A 23,037-nucleotide genomic window follows, 5' to 3' on the forward strand; every position below is an offset into this window, starting at 1 on the left:
TGTATCTACTTGCTAGGTATATTTGTTCTTTGAGAGCTGTTGCCATTTTAACAAGCAATAAGACAAGCAAAATTAGACATATCTCATTTGTCATATAATGAAAGATACACAATTACACAGTGAGGTATTATTACTCAATTGAAAAACAAAGTACCACTGAAGCAGTCCTGTCAATAGTTTACAGCCCTTGCATTACATGCCTTGGGCATTTAGCCAAGAGTCAATTACAAGCCCTATAATTATTCTAACATAATCTGGGTCCAATTTCATAAAGACTTTAAAGGCAGTGGACACCATTGGTAATTACTCAAAATATTTTTTAGCATAAAAACTTACTTGGCAACGAGTAATGAGGAGCTGTTGATGATATAAAACACTGTGAGAAACGGCTCCCTCTGAAGTGACGTAGTTTTCGAGAAAGAAGAAATTTTCCTCAAATTTGATTTTGAGACCTCAGAATAAGAATTTGAGGTCTCGAAATCAAGCATCTGAAAGCACACAACTTCGTGTGACAAGGGTGTTTTTTCTTTCATTATTCTCTCGCAACTTCGACGACCAATTGAGCTCAAATTTTCACAGATTTGATATTTTGTGCATATGTTGAGATACACCAAGTGAGAAGACTGGTCTTTGACAATTACCAATAGTGTTCAGTGCCTTTAAAGGGTCTGGGTACTTCTTGTAGGACACAAAACACAATGTCCACCAATTTACATTACAGTTCCATAGTTTGGGAACAACTATAGAAATAGATCCGTCCCCAAAAATGTTTGAATAGACATAGACAGAATAAGTTTATCATCAGCCATGTTCTATTGCAAAATACAAGTAGATACAATTACATACATTGCCTTCATGAAGTATCCAATCCGGATTTAACAGGGATTGGTGTTTAAACTTGTTCTTTTTATAACATATTTGTTTACCATTAAAGTAACATTGATATTTGTACACATCTTAATTTTTCGTAATTGTTGATCAAAAAATGAGGCACCAACCTCAAGGTTTTGAAAACCTAGAGACACTTCTGCCGTTGACGGCAGGCGTCAAAATGACAATACTTTGAGAGTCATGAGTGGGAGTTTCCTTTGATATACCTCCTTGCTGCAACAAAGTGTCTATACACGTTGGAGCTCCCACGTATGGCGTAACATGAGTGATGACGTAACAGAGCTTTTGGCTAATCTTTCTGAATAGCCCTGGATATTAGGGTATTCAAAATGCTTAGTTTTACACAACCAAATCTATTTATACTCATGTGAACTCATTTCCTTATTAATTGAAAAACATTTTAAATAAATCCAGCAAAAAACACGACTTGCAGTGTTTTCGGTCTTTAACTTAAGTAGTAAAAAAAAAAAAACGGCTGAAAATAAAGCTGAGAAAAGAGGGATGTCTGTGAAGTATTTACAAATGTATGTATTTAAAATACTGTCATTTACAAAATCATATGTACAATACTTAGAAAATCATAACCACAGTGACTGGGTTTTCACTAAGGATGTGAAATGTTGTCAATTTTGTCAAAAACAAATGTTCGAACTGTCTGTACCTGGCAAAAAATTGGCACAAATTAATCTTTTAATGGCAAGCTATTGATACATTTCTGAACTATCCTCCCCTATATGACGATTAAGAGCTTCCACATCTAAAACTAATTTCTTCATCATCTTCTCTTCTCATTTGGTGTAATTATTATTAGAGCGTTGATAATTTATCCAGCCGTATATTTCGCCAAATTCTTCCCAACTAAGGATTAATCTTAGGACTTAGGACGAGTCATGTCCCATATCCATAGACTATAGGACGCATTGAACCCAAATCCTAGCATTTCGTGAAAGCGGCTGCAGATCCAGAACTAGTAGTATACGATGCATAGGGCCCCTGGGTCAAAGGTCATAGATCAAGCTGAACTACTCCTCACTTCAATCAGGGTAGGAGGAGCGCTGGGTATTGATGAGTCCTCGGAGAAATCAGAAGCCGCTGACTGACGACTGATGGGGGTTATTGCTGCAGACGGGAATTTAGAAGTGCCGTAAACACGATACCTCTGCTTCAGAATTGGCTTCATGTCTTGAGGGGACTTGGCCATCCTGAAGCTGGTTCGAGTCCAGCCGTAGACCATGCAGTTCAGAAAGCCTTGACTCGGTGCTGTGACTCCCTGAAAACAAAATAATCAGAAAACAAAAACACGTCAAAATAATTTTCCCCAGAAAGTAAACATTTATTTTAAATAGATAGTGTCAACTCCTTGGGTGTGTTTTCACTGTCGCGCCCAATATTTGTTTCAGTTGAATAGGCCATCACTAAGCTTGGGCGATATCGATTTATTTTATTCACGATATATCGCCAACAATATATTGCGATATTCGATATAATCGCGATTAATTAAATTTGACATCAATAGTCTTCAAACTTCCAGTGAAAGTTGTAGAAGAGACAGTCATAGCATAAGAGAGGTGTTTTAATGACCTATTCTTCTGGTTTTACTCCAAACCTTTGGGGTGCAAGATGTCTCAGCTAGGAAATACATCGCGATATTGCGATATATCGCGATATATCAATATTTCGATTAAAACCAAATCGATCCAATATAGAAATCGTTTCCAAATTAATATCGCGCTATTCGATAATATCGTGGTATCGCCCAAGCTTAGCCATCACTGGCCAATGACTGAAACAGTAATTAGGGACAGCCCATGTTATAACGAGATCGCTGGGACCACATTTTCACAGGTTAGTTTTATTGTATACAACTACAAAGGTTTAAAAGAATCAAACAATTCCAAAAACCAAAGGTGTACAATGCCTTTTAGACAAGGTTTTTTTTTTAAAACCTTGGCTTATATGCTCCTGACAATTGATTGTGATAACGCAGTGCAAACGGTACAATGTCATGATGGAGCTCAGGAACTGCATAGCACAAAATTATGCTTACCAAAATAATGGTTACCAGCCAAAATTTCACTTCTCATGTCGATCTGTGACTGGTATCCTGCTACATTTTGCTTAGCATGCCGAAACTTGTTAAGCAATATTTTGAAAAGCTTTGAAAAATCTCATGCATAGCTGGCCTCTGGACTTGGCATCTCTGCCTGTCATTCCTGCACCAAGAGCCACACACAAGGGCCACATTTCATAAAGCTGCTTAAGCAGAAAATGTTACTTAACACATTTCTGCTTAGCAGAAATGAGCAGGCTACCAGTCATAAATTGTATGTGTGTGGATGAAATGTTAGTTTCTGGAAACCTTATTCTGGTAAACAATCATGATTGTCTTGTGCTTAGCTGTTAAAAAAAAGAAAAAAGGTATAGCTTAAAGGCAGTGGACACTATTGGTAACTACTCAAAATAATTATTGGCATAAAACCTTTCTTGTTGACGAGTAATGGGGAGAGGTTGATTGTATAAAACATTGTGAGAAACGGCTCCCTCTGAAGTGCCATAGTTTGCGAGAAAGAAGTAATTTTCAACGAATTTGATTTCGAGACCTCAGATTTGGAACTTGAGGTCTCGAAATCAACCATCTAAACGCACACAACTTTGTGTAACAAGGATTATTTTTTTTTCATTACTATCTCGCAACTTCGATGACCGACTGAGCTCAAATTTTCACAGGTTTGTTATTTTATGCATATGTTGAGATATACCAAATGTGAAGGCTAGTCTTTGACAATTACCAATAGTGTCCACTGCCTTTAAGCAGCTCTTTGAAAATTGGCACTGACAAAACATGTACTTACCTGAAGGACATAAAGCCAGTCATATTCTACCACCGACACTTCATCTCTCTTTAGGAGGTCCATAATATTTAGAGCTAAAGCTAAAACAACAAAGAGCAAGATGGATTGAATTACATAACTGCACTGGTGATAAATCAGTAAAAAAAAAAAAAAGGAATTTGTAAAGCAATATAAATCAGCTGCCAATCAGTTTAAAATGTTGTGGGTGATGTGGTTTCTTTCAAGGCCTTGGTATAACCACAAGTTTCCTCTAGGGGCTGGAATTCTCAGCTTTACTTCCAGACAGGTAATAAGGGAATCGATGTTTAATGAAGAGGTTTAAAACTATTAATTTTGGTTTTTACCATTACATCAATATGTGTAAGCACTGTATACTCAGTACTTTCCCGAGTCCTGTGAAAAAAATATCACAGGCATGTTACTCGAGTGGGATTCGAACCCACAACCCTTGCATTTCTACAGCAGTGTCTTACCAACTAGACTACCGAGGTTGCCCAGCAGCTAGAGGCAGTTCGAATCCTATCCTAGGTTTAAAACTAGTGGTTAACTTTTATCGAGACGAGGTCGAGGTGAAATTATCAAGAACCAGGCCTTGGCGGGTTTAAACCACTAGTTTAAAACCGATTCAACACACTATGATTCCCTTTCATAAATACCTTTACCTTAATAAAACTATAAAATAAAAATAAAAACTGTAAATTTGAGAAAAAAATTCTGCTAGTTTTGCCCCTTGCTGCTCGTCTGCGATTTCTGCGTTATTTTGCTCTCCATGTTTAAGACGCAAATTCGTAAAATGAAACTTGCATCTTGTTTCTGCCTCTCATAACGGCTAGCAACGGGTGACTATGTTGGAAACCAGGAAAAAATTTTCTGCCGCTGAGGACATTCACTCACTGATCTCAGTGCGTTCACTCAACTTTTCAGGCTCTTTCATTACAAATAATTGTATTGTTTTGTTCAAAAGGATTTTAAATTGGAATTTGTTTTAAAAAAATCTTAAATATAGTAAAAACGGTAACCCACTACCCTAAATTTCACAAAGCTTCAGACCCCTCAAACTGTTGGGGACAAATTCAGCTTGTTTGGTTAAAATACAAAGTCATGAACAAGGTTATGGCATCAGCAAATCCAAGATGTATACTCCTTACGCTGGTTCAGGGGCCACAAATAGGCTACACTGTGTTAAAACACTTCTGGCTGTGGTTATATCATCTGTTTAAACACCCCCATGTGATGTCCTCTCAATCAACCAATCAAAATGGAGAAACTGTCCCAGGTACTTTTGAATGTCAATTAATAAATACCTTGGACGGTTTACAGACTCGGATTGGTCCAAACGTGGGAAAGTATTAACAGGTGATAAAGGACCAGCTCTGGGAACTAGCGAATTAATGGTCCCTAAACCAGCATACATTGTGTAAAACTCGTTTGCACTTTGCGCTGTATTGCATGCTTTTTCACGTGAGGGTCGTGGCCGTGGGATAAAGGCACTCGCCTTCTGCTCGGGCCTTTATCCCACGGCCACAACCCTGCCGGTTTTAAACGGCAGTTTAAGAACTTGTTGCTTCCCTTAAAGGCAGTGGACACTATTGGTAATTACTCAAAATAATTATTAGCATAAAACCTTACTTGGTAATAAGTAATTGGGAGAGGTTGATAGTATAAAATATCGTGAGAAACTGCTACCTCTGAAGTGAAGTAGTTTTCGAGAAAAAAGTAATTTTCCACGAATTTGATTTCGAGACCTCAGATTTAGAATTTGAGGTCTCGAAATCAAGCATCTGAAAGCACACAACTTTGTGTGACAAGGGTGTTTTTACTTTCATAGTTATCTCGCAACTACGACGACTAATTGAGCTCAAACTTTCACAGGTTCGTTATTTTATGCATATGTTGAGATACACCAAGTGAGAAGACTGGTCTTTGACAATTACCAATAGTGTCCATTGTCTTTAACTCCCTTAAAGATGCTATGTCAGATTTTTTGCCCCAAACATTAAAAAATAGATTTTTTTGAGTGAATGGTATTTCAAAGAGTATCACCGCTCTAATGAAAAAAAGTTTAACTTTTACTTTTAATGGTCAGGAACCATGACAAAAATTTAAAACGTTTCTTATAAAACACATAAGAATTGGTCACGTGATATATTGTCGGGATCCCGACAAAAACTAATTTTGAGCACTTTATTTCACTGCTACTAATAATTGGCGGACTTTTTTGAGCAACGGCTCAAATGAAAGCTTGTAACTTTCTCGACCCCCATCAAAATACCTATTGAATTTTCAATCAAAATTTTGGGGTCAAATCGGCCAAAAATCTGCCAAGCATCTTTAAGGGGAATATATAATGTCAAGGTGTTGTGCTACACTTGAAGCCAAAAGATTCCTTGGATTGAAGGTCGAGTCTATGTCAAGGGGTAAAGGGATCACTAATGTATCGAATAATGTACATAATCATGTTCATCAAATTACAAAACCGAATAATTTTGGAAACCCCCATTCCAAAGAGAACAATTGACACCTTGTAATTGTTATCAATTGCTATATAGTTTTGTCATGGTGCATGGTGCATTTACCACTACGTCATTCTGACCTCGGCATAGATAGATCAAGAATGGTCTAGGTAAGAAAGAATGGCTGCAGAATGTGATTCCAACCTTATTATGAGCCCAAATATAGATACAAGGACCCTCGAGTCTTACTCATACTAACCTAACATGGTGACTCACATGGTGACTCATACCAAAAGTCTAGTGATGCCATAAAGAGATTGTCTTATTGATTAATCTTTCTTATGGTATCCATGAAGCACCATAGCATCTTCAGACACTCACAAACACTTTTTAAATATCAATGCCCAATTTCATAAAGCCTGTAAGCGAAACAATTTGCTAAGGCACAGGAAAAAAGTGTTGATTAAAACAGAAACGATCATCACCAGCCAAGTTTACATTTTTGCAAAGTAATTTGCTAAGGGCTATGGATTTCTTTTACTTATATCATCGTGACTTGGTAATCTTGCCTTCAATTTTATGAATGTTGCCTCCCTACTTTTGCTCCAATTTCACACTTTTAAAACATTTTCCTCTGGTATTTTTGTTTTCCATGCATGCGTAGATGTTCAATGTCATCAGTTTCTTCCTGACCATCAACTATGCACTCAACGTGTACCTGAGGTTAAAGGATAGACTGAATAGAGTACAGAAGCTAACCCTGTTACATGTAAGACATCAACTACCTGTTCAGATATTTGGGTTTGGGAGCAGTTAACCAAAGTGTACAGCTATAAACATAACTTTCGAATTGGCTTCTAAATTTTCTCACTGTTTAAAGGGAAGGTACACGTTTGGTAATTACTCAAAACAAATGTTAACTCAAAAACTGACTTGGTAACGAGCATTGGAGAGCTGTTGATAGTATAAAACATTGTGGGAAACAACTCCCTCTGAAGTAACGTAGTTTTTGAGAAAGAGGTTATTTCTCACTAAAATAAAAGACTTCTAGCTAGAAGTCTTTTATTCCTATCTGAAAGCACACAAATTCGCCCAACGAGGGTGTTTTTTCTTTCATCATTTTCTCGCAACTTCGATGACCAATTGAGCCCAAATTTTCACAGGCTTGTTATTTTATGCTTATGATGGGATACACTGGATGTTGAGAAACGGTTCCCTACTAAGGAATGTGCTTTAAAGGCAGTAAAATAATTGTCATCATAAAACCTTTCTTGATTATGAGTAATGGGGAGAGGTTGAAACAGCTCCCTCTGAAGTGACGTAGTTTTCGAGAAAGATGTAATTTTCCACGAATTTGATTTCGAGACCTCAAGTTTAGAATTTGAGGTCTCGAAATTAAGCATCTGAAAGCACACAACTTCGTGTGACAAGGGTGTTTTTTCTTTCATTATTATCTCGCAAGTTCGATGATCGATTGAGCTCAAATTTTCACAGGTTTGTTATTTTACGCACATATTGAGATACACCAACTGCGAACGCTAGTCTTTGACAATTACCAATAGTGTCCACTGCCTTTAAAACAAAACAAAAATGCTTCCCAAGAGTTAACATAATTGTGCAACCAGTGACAAAGTTGATTCCTACACATGTAGGTCACTGCAATCTTTGTTTGCAACACACACCCTGCAGAGCACAATTTATTCCGTGGAAAAACACAAGACAGCCAGACTTGTGCAGTAGAAAGTTTACTAGACCAACGCTAAAACCACTGGCCTCAAGCCTGGAGTCCAGTGTAAAATTCAATCCCTGAGGTGGGGGTGGGGGGGGGGGGAGTAAGACCACAAGACTACAGGGCTTGCATAGTAGCTCCAAATTTTTACTGGACCAGAATATATTTTACAATACCAGTATCAAATTGGGTTGGACAAGCATTCAGAGAAGATCTATTTAATTTAATGTGTGTAAGAGATGCTAAATTTGCACCGGGGATAAAGAATATCAGTTTTGGTTGTTTACCCATATTTCATTTGTGTTTACGTGTAATAAGTGTATTTTGATAATCTTGAAAGAGAATTTAAATATAATTAACACATTCACGGTAAACTCTTTGTTCATAAAGATATTACACCAATGGTTTTTTTTTTATTTAGATGAAAAACACAAGACCATTGGGCCTGTCCCATTGCGAGTTTACTGGCCCGACGCTAAAATCGCTGGCCTCTGGTCTGTAGTCCAGTGCAAACTTTGAGTCTTGGGATGTGAAACTTACCTGGAGTCCAGCAGATTAGAAAGACAGAAATATAGAGGGAGATGCGTTTGCAGAGATCTATTAAGGCTCGCCGCTGCTTGTTTGTCCAAACTGTCAAGAAAAAAAAGTAAGATTACATGTAGCTGGCCGTTGTGCTGAGATAAAACAATTTAGAGATCGTCTATTACAAGATACACCAATACAAACTGGAGGTACATGGTTTTCGTTCGGATGCACAATTATGACAAAGAAGGCAAGAATACCTTTGCCTTTTGGAACTGTTGTTATAATATTAATAAAGGAATCAATGTGTGATGCAGAGGTTTTCAACTAGTGGTTTAATCCCAACGTCAGGCCTGGTTCTTGATAATTTTACCGAGACGAAGTCGAGGTAAATTATCAAGAACCAGGCCCTGGCGGGTTTAAACCACTAGTTGAAAACCGATTCAACACACTTTGATTCCCATTCATAAATATCTTTTCGGTCAAAAACATCAACACTTTTTGGTCAAAAAGTAAAATAAATGCAATAATTATAATTGTTCAATGATTTCTTTTAACATAACACCCCTCCAGCTATGAAATGGTAAAGCCCTCCGCCGCCCTCGGGTAAACAACTCCTTATAAGGGAATGCTGTGCGCGTCGCGTGATGTGGCACAACTGTTTCAGCCATTGCTCTCGACCAATAGGAATGAAGAAACTGTCTTATAAGAACAGGTGCAAGCTCGCGTGTCACGCCCATGTTTCAACACTTTTCACTGGCCATAAACAAAGGTTTATACACCCCCACGTGACCCCTCTCCACCAATAGGAATAGCGAAACTGTCTGAGGTATTTATGAATATCATTTCAAAAGGTGGTTGCGCTTTTGAGGTTGCTGACAATCTGAAGAATAATCCTTAATTGGAATATACAATCTGAGAGACTTTTCATTTTAGACAGATTTGTTTTTGTGGTCCCTTTTTCTGAAAATACATTCCTTAGAACGGAATTATTCTCAAAATTTAATTATAAAGTATCAACATTTCCAATGCTTCCTAGTAAATTTGTAAAGACATTAATTTTTGAGTGATTACCGAAGGTATAACCTCCCTCTTTATTAGGTAAAGGTTGAATTTCTATAGACTACCTACCAAACTGTTTTCATCAAACTGCTCTGGGGATAACATGAAAAGTGATGTACACCGGTGTACATCACCATGATCGTTCCCAGCGTTGGTCGATTTCCAGCGCTGTACGAAACACACGCGGGTTCGAGAGAACAGGTGAAGAATTGTTTCTTATTTGACCTGTTCGTCTGCTTTAAAATAAACCATGATTAAACTATGCATTGCTCCGTCTTAATAATGTTTGAAGATGACAACAGAACTTCGAGAAGAGGAATAACAATGTTACCAAGGTATAACAAAACAATTGTTGCACGCTGTGACTGGGGTCAATGGGTTTTCTACACCCTCGGTGGCAAATGGCACCCTCGGCTTCGCTTCGGGTGCCATTTCCCCCCTCGGGTGTACAAAACTTCATGGATCCCGTCACAGCAGGCAACAATTGTATATTGAATGTATAATGGAAAGTAACCATTTGGAATGTCTTACCATTTTTCTTTGTGAGCTTTCTGTACACTCTGGCTGATAAAGCATAAAACGTCTGGGAACAAATCGAAACAAAGATATCAATAATTGTACAAAATGGTCAAGTTTATTGTAGATAAGTATTTAAAAAAAGTTATTAAAAACTTAAGACTAGTCCTAAACTCGAGATAAGACTGGTCTTAACTCTATGTGAAATCCACTAAATACTTGGCCGAAGATACAGAACAAATAAGTGATAATAAAAACCGAGAAAAGAAAGTTCTAAAACCTGTCTGGCATAAGCCTTTTCACACTGTATCTCCTATCCCCGTGGAATACAGCCCTGGAGAGGCCCCAAAATATATTTTACCGACACGGTTACCCCGACTAACTTTCACACTGTGTCTGTCCCTATTCCACAGGGTTCCGGCCGAAACGTTTCAAGAAAACCCCAGGGTTTTATCCCTTACCCCTACTCCAGAGCAGGGTTGGTTATTTCCACGAGTTTGCATATTTGTCGGGGGCAGACCGAGGGTAAAGCAACCATAGTCGCCGTTGTTCAACCCCGGAGAAGAGAGTAGTGTGAAAAGGTTTTTTACATGTATAGTGCATCAATCTTGACCAGAAAAACAATATTCAGTTTTCCATTCTTACCACAATAGCAACCATGCTGATTATTAATGAGGACACAAAGAAGATGGCACCATAATGTTCCCATGACCACGATTCAAATGAACCACCTTCCTGTAAAAAAAAAAAAGGAAAAAAAAGAGAAAAAAAGACAAAGTTCACTCTCGAGTGCAAAGGTCATATACATGTCTGATCTTTTTTTTTTTTTACTAAAAAAATCATCAACTTGATTGACCTATAACATAACATACAATGTCTAAGTAACAAGAGCACATTTATTTTGTACTGCACTGATCCTTGCTCTACGATAAGAGTAAGTTTTCAAGATGTTTCAAGATGTTTCTGAGAAATATGAGCATACAAACCACCCATCACTGTCTTATGTTCATTTTAGCAGCTATTTCACCTTCAAGTTGTGTAGCTCTCCTTCTTTCAGAGACATGATTTCTCCGGTTTTTAACCAGAATTCCAGGGTTTTTTTTGCCTTAAAAAAATACTTGTTTTGCCTACCCTCCCCCCACTCCCAGAGATCAAATTCATAACAAAATGATGATAATGTCCCAGATTGCAGAGGGGGGCTTTTAAACCAAAGATAAATGTTATATTGGGCTTCATGCTTGCAAGTTTTCTAGCTCGCATGCTTTCGTGCTTTGTTCAGGGTTTTTTTTTTAAAAGCCCATCACATCCCTGTTCTTTCAATCTTAAAGCTAGGGTCAAAACTCAAGGTTGGAAAGCAAGGGCCAATGTTTTTCCCTCCCTAAAAAAGAAATCCAGCCAGTCATACTCCAATGGTAAATTACTCACCCCTCTGACTGATGGCTTGAAGAACAGCACTAAGCATCTAGGAAAGAAGAAAAGAAAAGGAAAACAGCAATAACAAAACTGGCTTGTCCATTTCATGATTTTACTCATCCAACGCTGAAGTCATTGGAGTCCAAAATAATCTTCGAGCCCTGATATTAAAGGAATTGGGTACTTCTTGTTACACAAAACACAATGTCCACAGATTTACATTAAACTTGGCCGCTTCGAGCTACTACATGGTGCTCGACTTGATGATATTAAACTTACATGGTTTGAAGATAATGATGGTAGAAGGAAGAAAGCGTCCCTTAAAATATAAAGTGCTTTAGTTTTTAAAAATTAGTAAAACAAGTCACAAAATGTCTAAGTGAGACAAAAGTATTTCAGCATGTAAAAATACACTAACCACGTATGGTCAAACACAATAACTGGTAAATATGTTTTGCATGCTTAAACTGAGATGAAAATTGTTTTTGTGACATTGTTTAACTCATTTCTCAAAATCTACAGCACCTCAGCAAGTAATATTTTAGGGGAAGCTTTCTACCCTCATTATCTTCAAACTGTGTGAGTTTAATGTACATGTAAATCTGTGGACAATGTGTTTTGTGTCCTACAAAAAGTACCCAGACCCAGTGGACACTATAGGAGACTTTCCAACGCTAGGTGGCAGCAGACATACCGGGTAAATTTCCATTGTTTACGTAGTTCTGAACATGCTCATAATTCTGAGAACAATGGATTTACCCGGTAAGTCTGCTGCCCTCTATCGTCCCAGAAAGCCTCCCATTGGTAATTACTCAAAATAGTTATTAGCATAAAACCTTTCTTGGTGACGAGTAATGGGGAGAGGTTGATGGTATAAAACATTGTGAGAAACGGCTCCCTCTGCCATAGCTTTCGAGAAAGAAGTACTTTTCCACGAATTTGATTTCGAGACCTCAGATTTAGAACTTGAGGTCTCGAAATCAAGCATCTTAAAGCACACAACTTCGTGTGACAAGGGTGTTTTCTTCTTTCATTATTATCTCGCAACTTTGATGACCGATTGATCTCAAATTTTCACAGGTTAGTTATTTTATGCATATGTTGAGATACACCAACTGTGAAGGCTAGTCTTTGACAATTACCAATAGTGTCCACTACCTTTAATTTACATAAAAGTTGGGCTTATTTAAACTTTAGTGAAGAGTGCTCGAATCAGGTCAGCATTTAATTAAACACCTCAACAGCAAGAGAACATTTTAAACTCATGAAAAAAAGACAACAATAAAAACTTACTCAGTACAAGGGTCTTGTGATTTGAGATGATTATAAACTACCACCACTGGAGTCATCACAGCAATTGGCATCAACCTGCAAACAGTTAAAAAACCTCCTTCATAAATACCTAAGACAGTTTATCCATTCTGATTGGTCGAGAGGGCATCACGTGGGTGTATTTGAACGGATGATATAACACCAGTAAAAAGTGTTGAAACATGGGCGTGACACGCGAGCTTGCACCTGTGCTTATAAGACAGTTTCTTTATTCCTATTGGCCAAGAGCAACGACTGGAGCAGTTGTGCCACATCACCTGATACGCGCGACGCGCACAGAAATCTCCTTATAAGGAGTTGCTTACCCGAGGGCCTTACCATGTCATAGCTGGAGGGGTGTTGTGTTGTATTGAATAAAATCATTGAACAATTATAATTTTCCATCTGAAGGACGAGCAATAATGGTTAAGTATCTTGCTTAAGGACACAAGTGTCAGGACGGGGACTTGAACCCAAACCCTGCTGGTCAGGAACATCCAGGGCCTTTAAAGGGATGTGAATTTTATTAGGTCTACATATTATAATAATAATAACAATAATAACATGCATTTATATAGTGCTTAATACAAGGTTTCTAAGCGCTGAACAGGAAATGTAAGAAAACAAAAAATTACAATTAAAAATGGGATGAAATAGCAGAAACTGAATAGACTAGATTGGATTTAAATAAGTGTGTTTTTAGAGCGGTTTTAAATAGTATAACTTACTTACCATGAAATAACGTAAAATAGCCGCATGATCCACACCATTGGAGTCATCGTCTGCAAAGAAAAACCACAATATTATTTCTGAATTAACATTATTCATATACTAAAATTATTCCTACACTAAAATTGTATCAAGTTCAATCCTCAAAGAGTCTTCAACTTCATTGCACCTTCATTATGGAATTACTTTCCAGTTTAAGGCATTGGACACCTTTGGTAATAGACCGATCCATTAAGCTCCGCCCCATTGCGTGTTGACCAATCACAACGTAACGAAGGTCTGACACTAAGGTCCGATATGCGTTCGCGTATTATGGTGCGCGCGGCAGAGTTGTGCAGAAAGGCATTGGAGAGCCCCGCGTGTTCTTGCTCACACGTGCATCGCGGGCGGAGCCTACTGGATCGGTCTATTGTCAGAGACCAGTCTTCTCACTTGGTTGGTGTATCCAAACATATGCATAAAGTAACAAGTCTGTGAACATTTGGACTCAATTGGTCGTCGAAGTTGCAAGAGAGGATAATGAAAGAAAAAACACCTTGCAGGGTTGTGACCGACGATAAAGATCCTTGCCATCGATTTGGGCCATGAACCTGCCGTGGTTAAAGGCACTGGACACCTTTGCCATTTTTTTAAACACCAGTCTTCTCACTCGGTGTATCCCAACATATGCATAAAATAACAAACCTGTGAAAATTTGAACTCACTTGGTCATCGAAGTTGCAAGAGAATAATGGAAGAAAAGGTTGTGTGCTTTCGGATGCTTGATTTCGAGACCTCAGCCGAGGTCACAAAAACAATTCAAATATTTTATTGAGAAATTACTTCTTTCTCAAAAACTACTTCAGTCTCAAAAACTACTTCAGAGGAAGCTGTTTCTCACAATGATTTATACGATCAACAGCTCTCCATTGCTTGTTACCAAGTAAGGTTTTGTGCCAACAACTATTTTGAGTATTTACCAATATTTACAAAGTGCCTTTAAACATCCGTTTAAGAACTTGTTGCCACACCTCATTGTATCTAACAAAATTATGTTCAAATGTTTACTTTGAGTCGGAATATTTTTTGAACTTTTTACCCACTATCCCATTAGACTATAAAAAAGCGTATGTAACCGTTTGTTATAGAATGCATATGATTAGAAAGATATTTTAAAAGTAAAATATAATGATCCACACAAGTATTGCTCGAAATTGCATGGCTTTCCTTTTACCTCGTTGACAAACACGGTCGGCCATTTATGGACAATGTGTTTTGTGTTACAAAAAGTACCCAGACCCTTTAACTTACATAAAAGTTGGGCTTATTCAAACTTTAGTGGGAGTCAAATTTATGGGAGTCAAATTTTGACTCCCATAAATGACCGATCGTGTTAGTTCGCAAAGTAAAAGGAAAACCACGCAATTTCGAGGCAAATGTGTGTGGCTCATTGTATTCTACCTTTAAAATCATCTTTCTTAACCATATGCATTTTATAACAAACGGTTACAAAACGCTTTTCAAAGACCAACTCGACCGATCAAAGGCAACGTGTTCCTTTAATTGTGACACTGTGTAGAAAGTTTTTTCCTCATTTTTACTCTGGTCTTGTGAACCAAACTTTGGTCTAATCGTTTCTAAACAGGGGGTTCCTTTTCTATCCTCCTCACCATAGGCAATAGGTGAGACTCCTGGAAGGGTGTGAGCTAATCGAAAAGAGCAGTTACGGATACCCAATTACTTTAGTGGGCTACCTTTTAAAGCCATTATACACTTTCGGTAAACAGTATTGTCCAAGTTCCACACTTCGTGTATCACAACTTATATATAAAATAACAATCCTGTGGAAATTTAGGCTCAATCGGACATCGGAGTCGGGAGAAAATAACGGGAAAACCCACTCCTGTTTTCGTGCGTTTCGCCGTATCATGACATGTGTTTTTAACAAATCCGTAATTCTCGTTAACGAGAATTTATATTGTTTTACCGTTTTCTCAAAAAGTAAAGCATTTCATGGACTAATATTTCAAGAGAAGTCCTTCACCATTACCTTCTGTAAACCCTGTAAATTATTTGTAAATCTGTGAACTTTTTTTTTTTTTTCTGTACCGAAAGGGTCCAATGGCTTTAATAAGTGATGTAGGGTTACCACTTGTATCTATTTTTATACAAGGAGGGTGCTCAAGAAAGGGTAAAGTTTGTTGACAAATTTCGTTGCACCACTACGTACCATGCTACATGTATATTTAACTTATGTGTGCACTGATTACAAAATGTTTATATTGTTGTATATTTGGTTTGTGGTAACTTTGTATCCATTTACTGGGTAGAATGTGTTGTTTTCAGAACTTGTCTTGCTTTATTTTAATACCCGGAGTAGATTTTCGGAATTCGGGAGACTTCTCTACCTCCGCACAGTAGATTTTTTTTTCGGAATTCGGGAGACTTCTCAGTTCTAAAAAGAACTGTCTTGGTTATAACTATTTAATTTATACCTGGGCAGAAGGTAGGAAACACATGTAGGCCGGGACTGCTACTTTCGCTAAGTTGATCGAGGGGAGTTCACCTTGTTAACTTCACTGCAGTGGAGTGAGTTCTCAATTGTTTTGACTAGCTTGCTCTACTCATCTTCAGGAGATGTTAACATTGTTAATCCTCAGTAAACGAGTTTTTAAAGCAAACCAGATTTCCATGATTGTCGACTTCAATCATCATAACAAACCTTCACTTTGGCAATCTAGGACTGACTTTATCAGATTAACGAAAACAAACTGACAACACAAAAATGATTGACATTTCACAGCAACCGGAAAGCACCCTGTGAATTTTCTTAAAATCCCCTTAAAATAGACCTGTTTGTTTTGCTCAAACAACATGGATTTAAACTGTGCGGTGCATTGTTCAAAAACGTCCTCGATGATTGTTAATAAATGTGTAAATATGTACCTGGTAATTCTTTGCAACTTTGCAAACAATTTTTTGATTAAAAAAAAAGGTTGACTTTTCCCTGAATATGCTGTTGCATCATCAATAGGTGGCAGCAGACTAGCCAGGTAAATCCATTGTTCTTGTTAATGTGTGCACACTCAGAACTACGTAAACAATGGAAACTTACCTGGTAAGTCTGCTGCCATCTAGTGTTCAAAAGTCTCCCATTGAATGCCATATTGTGGAGTCAAATTTTCACAAAAGGACTGAATGTGTTAGTTCTCAAAGTAAAAGGAAAACCACATAATTTTCAAAGCATATTTGTGTGGACTGTTATATTCTACTTTTAAAACATCGTTCTAACCATGCATTTTGTAACAAACGGTTTCAAATGTTTTTCATGGTCCAACTCGCCCGATCCAAGGCAACATGTCCTTTTAATATTTAACTAGTTTTCTGTATGTGTTATGAGTTGACATGTAATGGCTAGGAGCAAATGTCAACTAGTTGTCTGTATGTGTTATGAGTTGACATATAATGGCTAGGAGCAAATGTCAACTAGTTGTCTGTATGTGTTATGAGTTGACATGTAATGGCTAGGAGCAAATGTCAACTAGTTTTCTGTATGTGTTATGAGTTGACATGTAATGGCTAGGAGCAAATGTCAACTAGTTTTCTGTATGTGTTATGAGTTGACATATAATGGCTAGTAGCAAATGTCAACTAGTTTTCTGTATGTGTTATGAGTTGACATATAATGGCTAGGAGCAAATGTCAACTAGTTTTCTGTATGTGTTATGAGTTGACATATAATGGCTAGTAGCAAATGTCAACTAGTTTTCTGTATGTGTTATGAGTTGACATGTAATGGCTAGGAGCAAATGTCAACTAGTTTTCTGTATGTGTTATGAGTTGACATATAATGGCTAGGAGCAAATGTCAACTAGTTTTCTGTATGTGTTATGAGTTGACATATAATGGCTAGGAGCAAATGTCAACTAGTTTTCTGTATGTGTTATGAGTTGACATATAATGGCTAGGAGCAAATGTCAACTAGTTTTCTGTATGTGTTATGAGTTGACATGTAATGGCTAGGAGCAAATGTCAACTAGTTTTCTGTATGTGTTATGAGTTGACATATAATGGCTAGGAGCAAATGTCAACTAGTTTTCTGTATGTGTTATGAGTTGACATATAATGGCTAGGAGCAAATGTCAACTAGTTTTCTGTATGTGTTATGAGTTGACATATAATGGCTAGGAGCAAATGTCAACTAGTTTTCTGTATGTGTTATGAGTTGACATGTAATGGCTAGGAGCAAATGTCAACTAGTTTTCTGTATGTGTTATGAGTTGACATATAATGGCTAGTAGCAAATGTCAACTAGTTTTCTGTATGTGTTATGAGTTGACATGTAATGGCTAGGAGCAAATGTCAACTAGTTTTCTGTATGTGTTATGAGTTGACATATAATGGCTAGTAGCAAATGTCAACTAGTTTTCTGTATGTGTTATGAGTTGACATATAATGGCTAGGAGCAAATGTCAACTAGTTTTCTGTATGTGTTATGAGTTGACATATAATGGCTAGTAGCAAATGTCAACTAGTTTTCTGTATGTGTTATGAGTTGACATGTAATGGCTAGGAGCAAATGTCAACTAGTTTTCTGTATGTGTTATGAGTTGACATATAATGGCTAGGAGCAAATGTCAACTAGTTTTCTGTATGTGTTATGAGTTGACATATAATGGCTAGGAGCAAATGTCAACTAGTTTTCTGTATGTGTTATGAGTTGACATATAATGGCTAGTAGCAAATGTCAACTAGTTTTCTGTATGTGTTATGAGTTGACATGTAATGGCTAGGAGCAAATGTCAACTAGTTTTCTGTATGTGTTATGAGTTGACATATAATGGCTAGGAGCAAATGTCAACTAGTTTTCTGTATGTGTTATGAGTTGACATATAATGGCTAGGAGCAAATGTCAACTAGTTTTCTGTATGTGTTATGAGTTGACATATAATGGCTAGGAGCAAATGTCAACTAGTTTTCTGTATGTGTTATGAGTTGACATGTAATGGCTAGGAGCAAATGTCAACTAGTTTTCTGTATGTGTTATGAGTTGACATATAATGGCTAGGAGCAAATGTCAACTAGTTTTCTGTATGTGTTATGAGTTGACATATAATGGCTAGGAGCAAATGTCAATGAACTTTCCAGCATTTAAAATAGAATGCTATATGCAGCACAAAACCACAATTTGGGCCCGTACCGGTACATCCTCTGACGAAATGTATTTTTAACAAATAGTAATGGACTGAAAATAATGTTTTAAACATTGGAAGACGTATTTGCAAACCAATAAAAGGGGTGTCATTCATTCTCCCAGGATAGTGTCTGGGGCTTAAACTTTAAAGAAAAGGAAAGTCTAAGTTTTGTTTTTCTGTCGGCATTATTTAAAGGATTTGGGTACTTTTTTTAAATGTCCATAGATTTACATTTAAAAACTTACAGGATTTGAATATAATGATAGTGGAAAGCTTCCCTTCAAATCTTACTTACTGAGGTGCTGTAGTTTTTGAGAAATGAGTAAAACAATGTCATGAAAATCCGTTCGTTGATTAAAATAAATTTTGTCTCATAAGACGAAAATTATTTTCATGACATTGTTTTACTCATTTCTCAAAAACTACAGCACCTCAGCACGTAGTATTTTCAGGGAAGCTTTCTACTATCATTATCTTCAAACTGTGTAAGTTTAGTGTAAATCTGTAGACATTGTGTATTTTGTCCTACAAAAGTTACATAGACCCTTTAAAGGCAAATTTCAATCCTATAATTTCATTATAAAAGGTGGTTGCGTTTTTGATAATATCGTCAACAACTTGGAGTGGTTACAGTCCACGTGAGAAAAATAATCTCAATTGGAATACACAATCTGAGAAGCGTTTCATGCAGAAACATTTCTCAGATTGAAAAGTTGGTGAATCCCTCTCTATTAAAGCACATTCCTTAGTAGGGAATCGTTTCTCAACATGTTATACAATATTATTATTATTATTATTATTATTATTATTAACATTTGCAGTGCTTTTATAAATGTAAGTTTTTATGGTCATTAATTTCTACCACAAAGGCATCGTACATGTTTGGCAATTTTCAAAGACCAGTCTTCCCACTTAGTGTATCCCATCATAAGCATAAAATAACAAGCCTGTGAAAATTTGGGCTCAATTGGTCATCGAAGTTGTGAGAAAATGATGGAAGATAAAACACCCTTGTTGGGCGAATTTGTGTGTTTTCAGATAGGAATAAAAGACTTGTAGCTAGAAGTCTTTTATTTTAGTGAGAAATAACCTCTTTCTCGAAAACTACGTTACTTCAGAGGGAGTCGTTTCCCACAATGTTTTATACTATCAAGAGCTCTCCAATGCTCGTAACCAAGTCAGTTTTTGAGTTAACATTTGTTTTGAGTAATTACCAAACGTATACCTTCCCTTTAAACAGTGAGAAAATTTAGAAGCCAATTCGAAAGTTATGTTTATAGCTGTACACTTTGGTTAACTGCTCCCAAACCCAAATATCTGAACAGGTAGTTGATGTCTTACATGTAACAGGGTTAGCTTCTGTACTCTATTCAGTCTATCCTTTAACCTCAGGTACACGTTGAGTGCATAGTTGATGGTCAGGAAGAAACTGATGACATTGAACATCTACGCATGCATGGAAAACAAAAATACCAGAGGAAAAAGTTTTAAAAGTGTGAAATTGGAGCAAAAGTAGTGAGGCAAACATTCATAAAATTGAAGGCAAGATTACCAAGTCACGATGATATAAGTAAAAGAAATCCATAGCCCAATTTTATAAAGCTGTTAAGCAGAAAACGCCGCATAGCAAATTTCTTTGCAAAAATGTAAACTTGGCTGGTGATGATCTGTTTCTGTTAATCAACACTTTTTTTCCTGTGCTTTAGCAAATTGTTTCGCTTACAGGCTTTATGAAATTGGGCATTGATATTTATAAAGTGTTTGTGAGTGTCTGAAGATGCTATGGCGCTTCATGGATACCATAAGAAAGATTAATCAATAAGACAATCTCTTTATGGCATTACTAGACTTTTGGTATGACACTGCTCTAGAAATGCAAAGTTGTGGGTTCAAATCCAACCCAGGTAATACGCCTTTCACAGATTACGGGAAAGTGCTCAGAGTACAGTGCTAACACATATCCAGGGCTGTATGCTTCGTTTTCAATAGGGCAAGGGCACCAAGGCATTTTGTTCTTGGTAAAGGGCACCCTAGGATGAACTTGCAAATTTGTACTGTGCATTTCAAGGGCACCAAGGCAGAGACCAGGGGACATGGAGGCAATCGCCTTCGTTGCCTCCGTGAAGTATCAGGCCTGCATATCGTTGTATTGACACACGTCACACGCGGCGACTGTGCCACTTTCACCATTTTTGTGGTCAATAACGCAGCGTTGCCTAAAATGCGCACTTCACTGAATAAAGCACAATGACTTTTTCCACCAAAATGGCGCATCCAAGATTATTCTGATGATGACGTCAGGTGAATTGGGTCAATATGGGGTAAAACCAAAATAATACAACTAAAAGATAGTTTTGGTTTAATGCCTGTTACAGAGAGACTTACCTCTGTGACTGCCTGGAGTACTGTGCAGATTTTGAAGCCTTGTGAGCCGGCTCCTTCAAATGGAATATTCCAGAGAATGGCCCCAATGAGCCAGCAGATTGCAAGACATAAATCAGCAACAGCGAGGTGGAACAATGGCCGAATCTGTCCATAGAAATCATAACAGAGTTACAGATTGTAACATATAAATATTATTAATATTAATAGTAGTGTTTAAATTCAGTTTGCAGTGATAACACCATACTGTGTGAACTTTCAAAATACACACATGGTGCTAAACCTTAAAGGAACACGTTGCCTTGGATCGGTCGAGTTGGTCTTTAAAAACTGTTCGTAACCGTTTGTTATAAAATTCATATGGTTAGAAAGATGTCTTAAAAGTAGAATACAATGATCCACACAAACTTACCTCGAAATTGCGTGGTTTTCCTTTTACTTTACGAACTAACACGGTCGGCCATTTATGGGAGGCAAAAATTTGACTTCCATAAATGGCTGACCGTGTTAGTCGACGAGGTAAAAGGAAAACCACGCAATTTTGAGTGATACTTGTGTGGACCATTATATTCTACTTTTAAAATATCTTTCTAACCATATGCATTTCATAACAAACGGTTTCAAACACTTTTCAAAGACCAACTCGTCCGATCCAAGGCAACGTGTTCCTTTAAACTGAATTGCTACAATAAATATTATCTTGGTAGTAGTATAGTATCAGTATTATTCAGTTTGCAGAGATAACACCAACTGTACAATGAAAATACTCTACTTTGCTGTCTAAACTATACACACAGTGTAACTGCAAACTGAATATACATCAAGTACAATTGAAAGAGAGCTTTGCGGTAACACCATGTGAATATTTCTTTTTGAGTAGTATTGGTTCTGGGAAAAAAACAGTGTTTATAACGACTTAATGTTGAATATAATATATTGCTATGCATACCTCACAATGCAATTCCTCAAACTTATACAAAGTTCATTAACCTTATAAAAGTCCAAATTCCTTGATATTATTGACAAAGTGGTGGTTCACGAGGACTGCTGTCTGTAAGCCCAAATAACAATGGCTTATTAGTTCTACGGAAGGAATTCTAAATATTTGTGTGTTTGAGGCAGAATTAGGCCACATGCAGGCCAGCCAAACTGCCTAGACTGTAACAATTATGTTTGCATCATCTGCTTTTAATAGATGTCATCGTTGCGGTACCCGCTGCCAAAACATAGGATTCGAACTGCCTCTAGCTGCCGGACAACCTCGGTAGTCTAGTTGGTAAGACACTGCTCTAGAATTGCAAGGGTCGTGGGTTCTAATCCCCCCCCCCCCCGAGTAACATGCCTGTGATAGTTTTTCGCAGGACTAGGGAAAGTACTGAGTATACAGTGCTAACACACATCGGTGTATGGGTAAACAACCAAAATTAAGATGTCATCTGCTTTTGTTACACTAGCATTACATGTGCACGTTAAGGAGAATGGTCAAGAAAGTGTGGATAGAATGTTCGGCTCATGCAATTGTAGCCACGAATCTACACTTTAATGAATTGGATTTTTTCAACAACAATAACATCACTACATGTAACTAGTCTATCTAATTTTGTATAAATTGTCAAACGACACAGATGTTCACATTTGTACAGGTATAAGTATTTTGCAACATATATATAGGCATATAGACTTTATAGTGCTTGCAACAATATCAAGTAACATGTCAGTTTGCCCAGTTTAAAACAATAATTTGTGTTACTAAAGTGAATTGGGAAATGTTTTTGTAAATTGAAAGATAACATAATTTTCAGCTGCGTTTTGTTGCACATCATGTTACCTTTCAATTTGGAAAGGCACTTAAAGGAACACGTTGCCTTGGATCGGTCGAGTTGGTATTTGAAAAGCGTTTGTAACCGTTTTTTATAAAATGCACATGGGTAGAAAGATGTTGTAAAAGTAGAATACAATGATCCACACAAACATGCCTCAAAATTGCACGGTTTTCCTTTTAC

At 37.3% G+C, this 23,037-nt stretch overlaps 1 protein-coding gene across 1 annotated transcript in view; it reads right to left on the reverse strand.

The window, feature by feature from the left end:
* Positions 1-629: 629 nt before the first annotated feature.
* Positions 630-23,037, reverse strand: part of LOC117290871 (transmembrane protein 116-like) — a 36,707-nt gene continuing 14,299 nt past the window's right edge. Inside the window, exons 4-13 of the mRNA XM_033772427.1 lie at positions 21,038-21,181; positions 19,994-20,098; positions 13,482-13,531; positions 12,732-12,806; positions 11,451-11,487; positions 10,671-10,760; positions 10,041-10,092; positions 8,466-8,555; positions 3,744-3,823; positions 630-2,161 (exon numbers count right to left, since the gene is read on the reverse strand). Of these exons, the coding sequence (XP_033628318.1) occupies positions 1,904-2,161; positions 3,744-3,823; positions 8,466-8,555; positions 10,041-10,092; positions 10,671-10,760; positions 11,451-11,487; positions 12,732-12,806; positions 13,482-13,531; positions 19,994-20,098; positions 21,038-21,181 (981 nt within the window). The 3' untranslated portion in view covers positions 630-1,903. The remainder of the gene's footprint in view (positions 2,162-3,743; positions 3,824-8,465; positions 8,556-10,040; positions 10,093-10,670; positions 10,761-11,450; positions 11,488-12,731; positions 12,807-13,481; positions 13,532-19,993; positions 20,099-21,037; positions 21,182-23,037) is intronic.

Source organism: Asterias rubens, chromosome 5 (genome assembly GCF_902459465.1).
Source record: "Asterias rubens chromosome 5, eAstRub1.3, whole genome shotgun sequence".
Classification (NCBI taxonomy): domain Eukaryota; kingdom Metazoa; phylum Echinodermata; class Asteroidea; order Forcipulatida; family Asteriidae; genus Asterias; species Asterias rubens.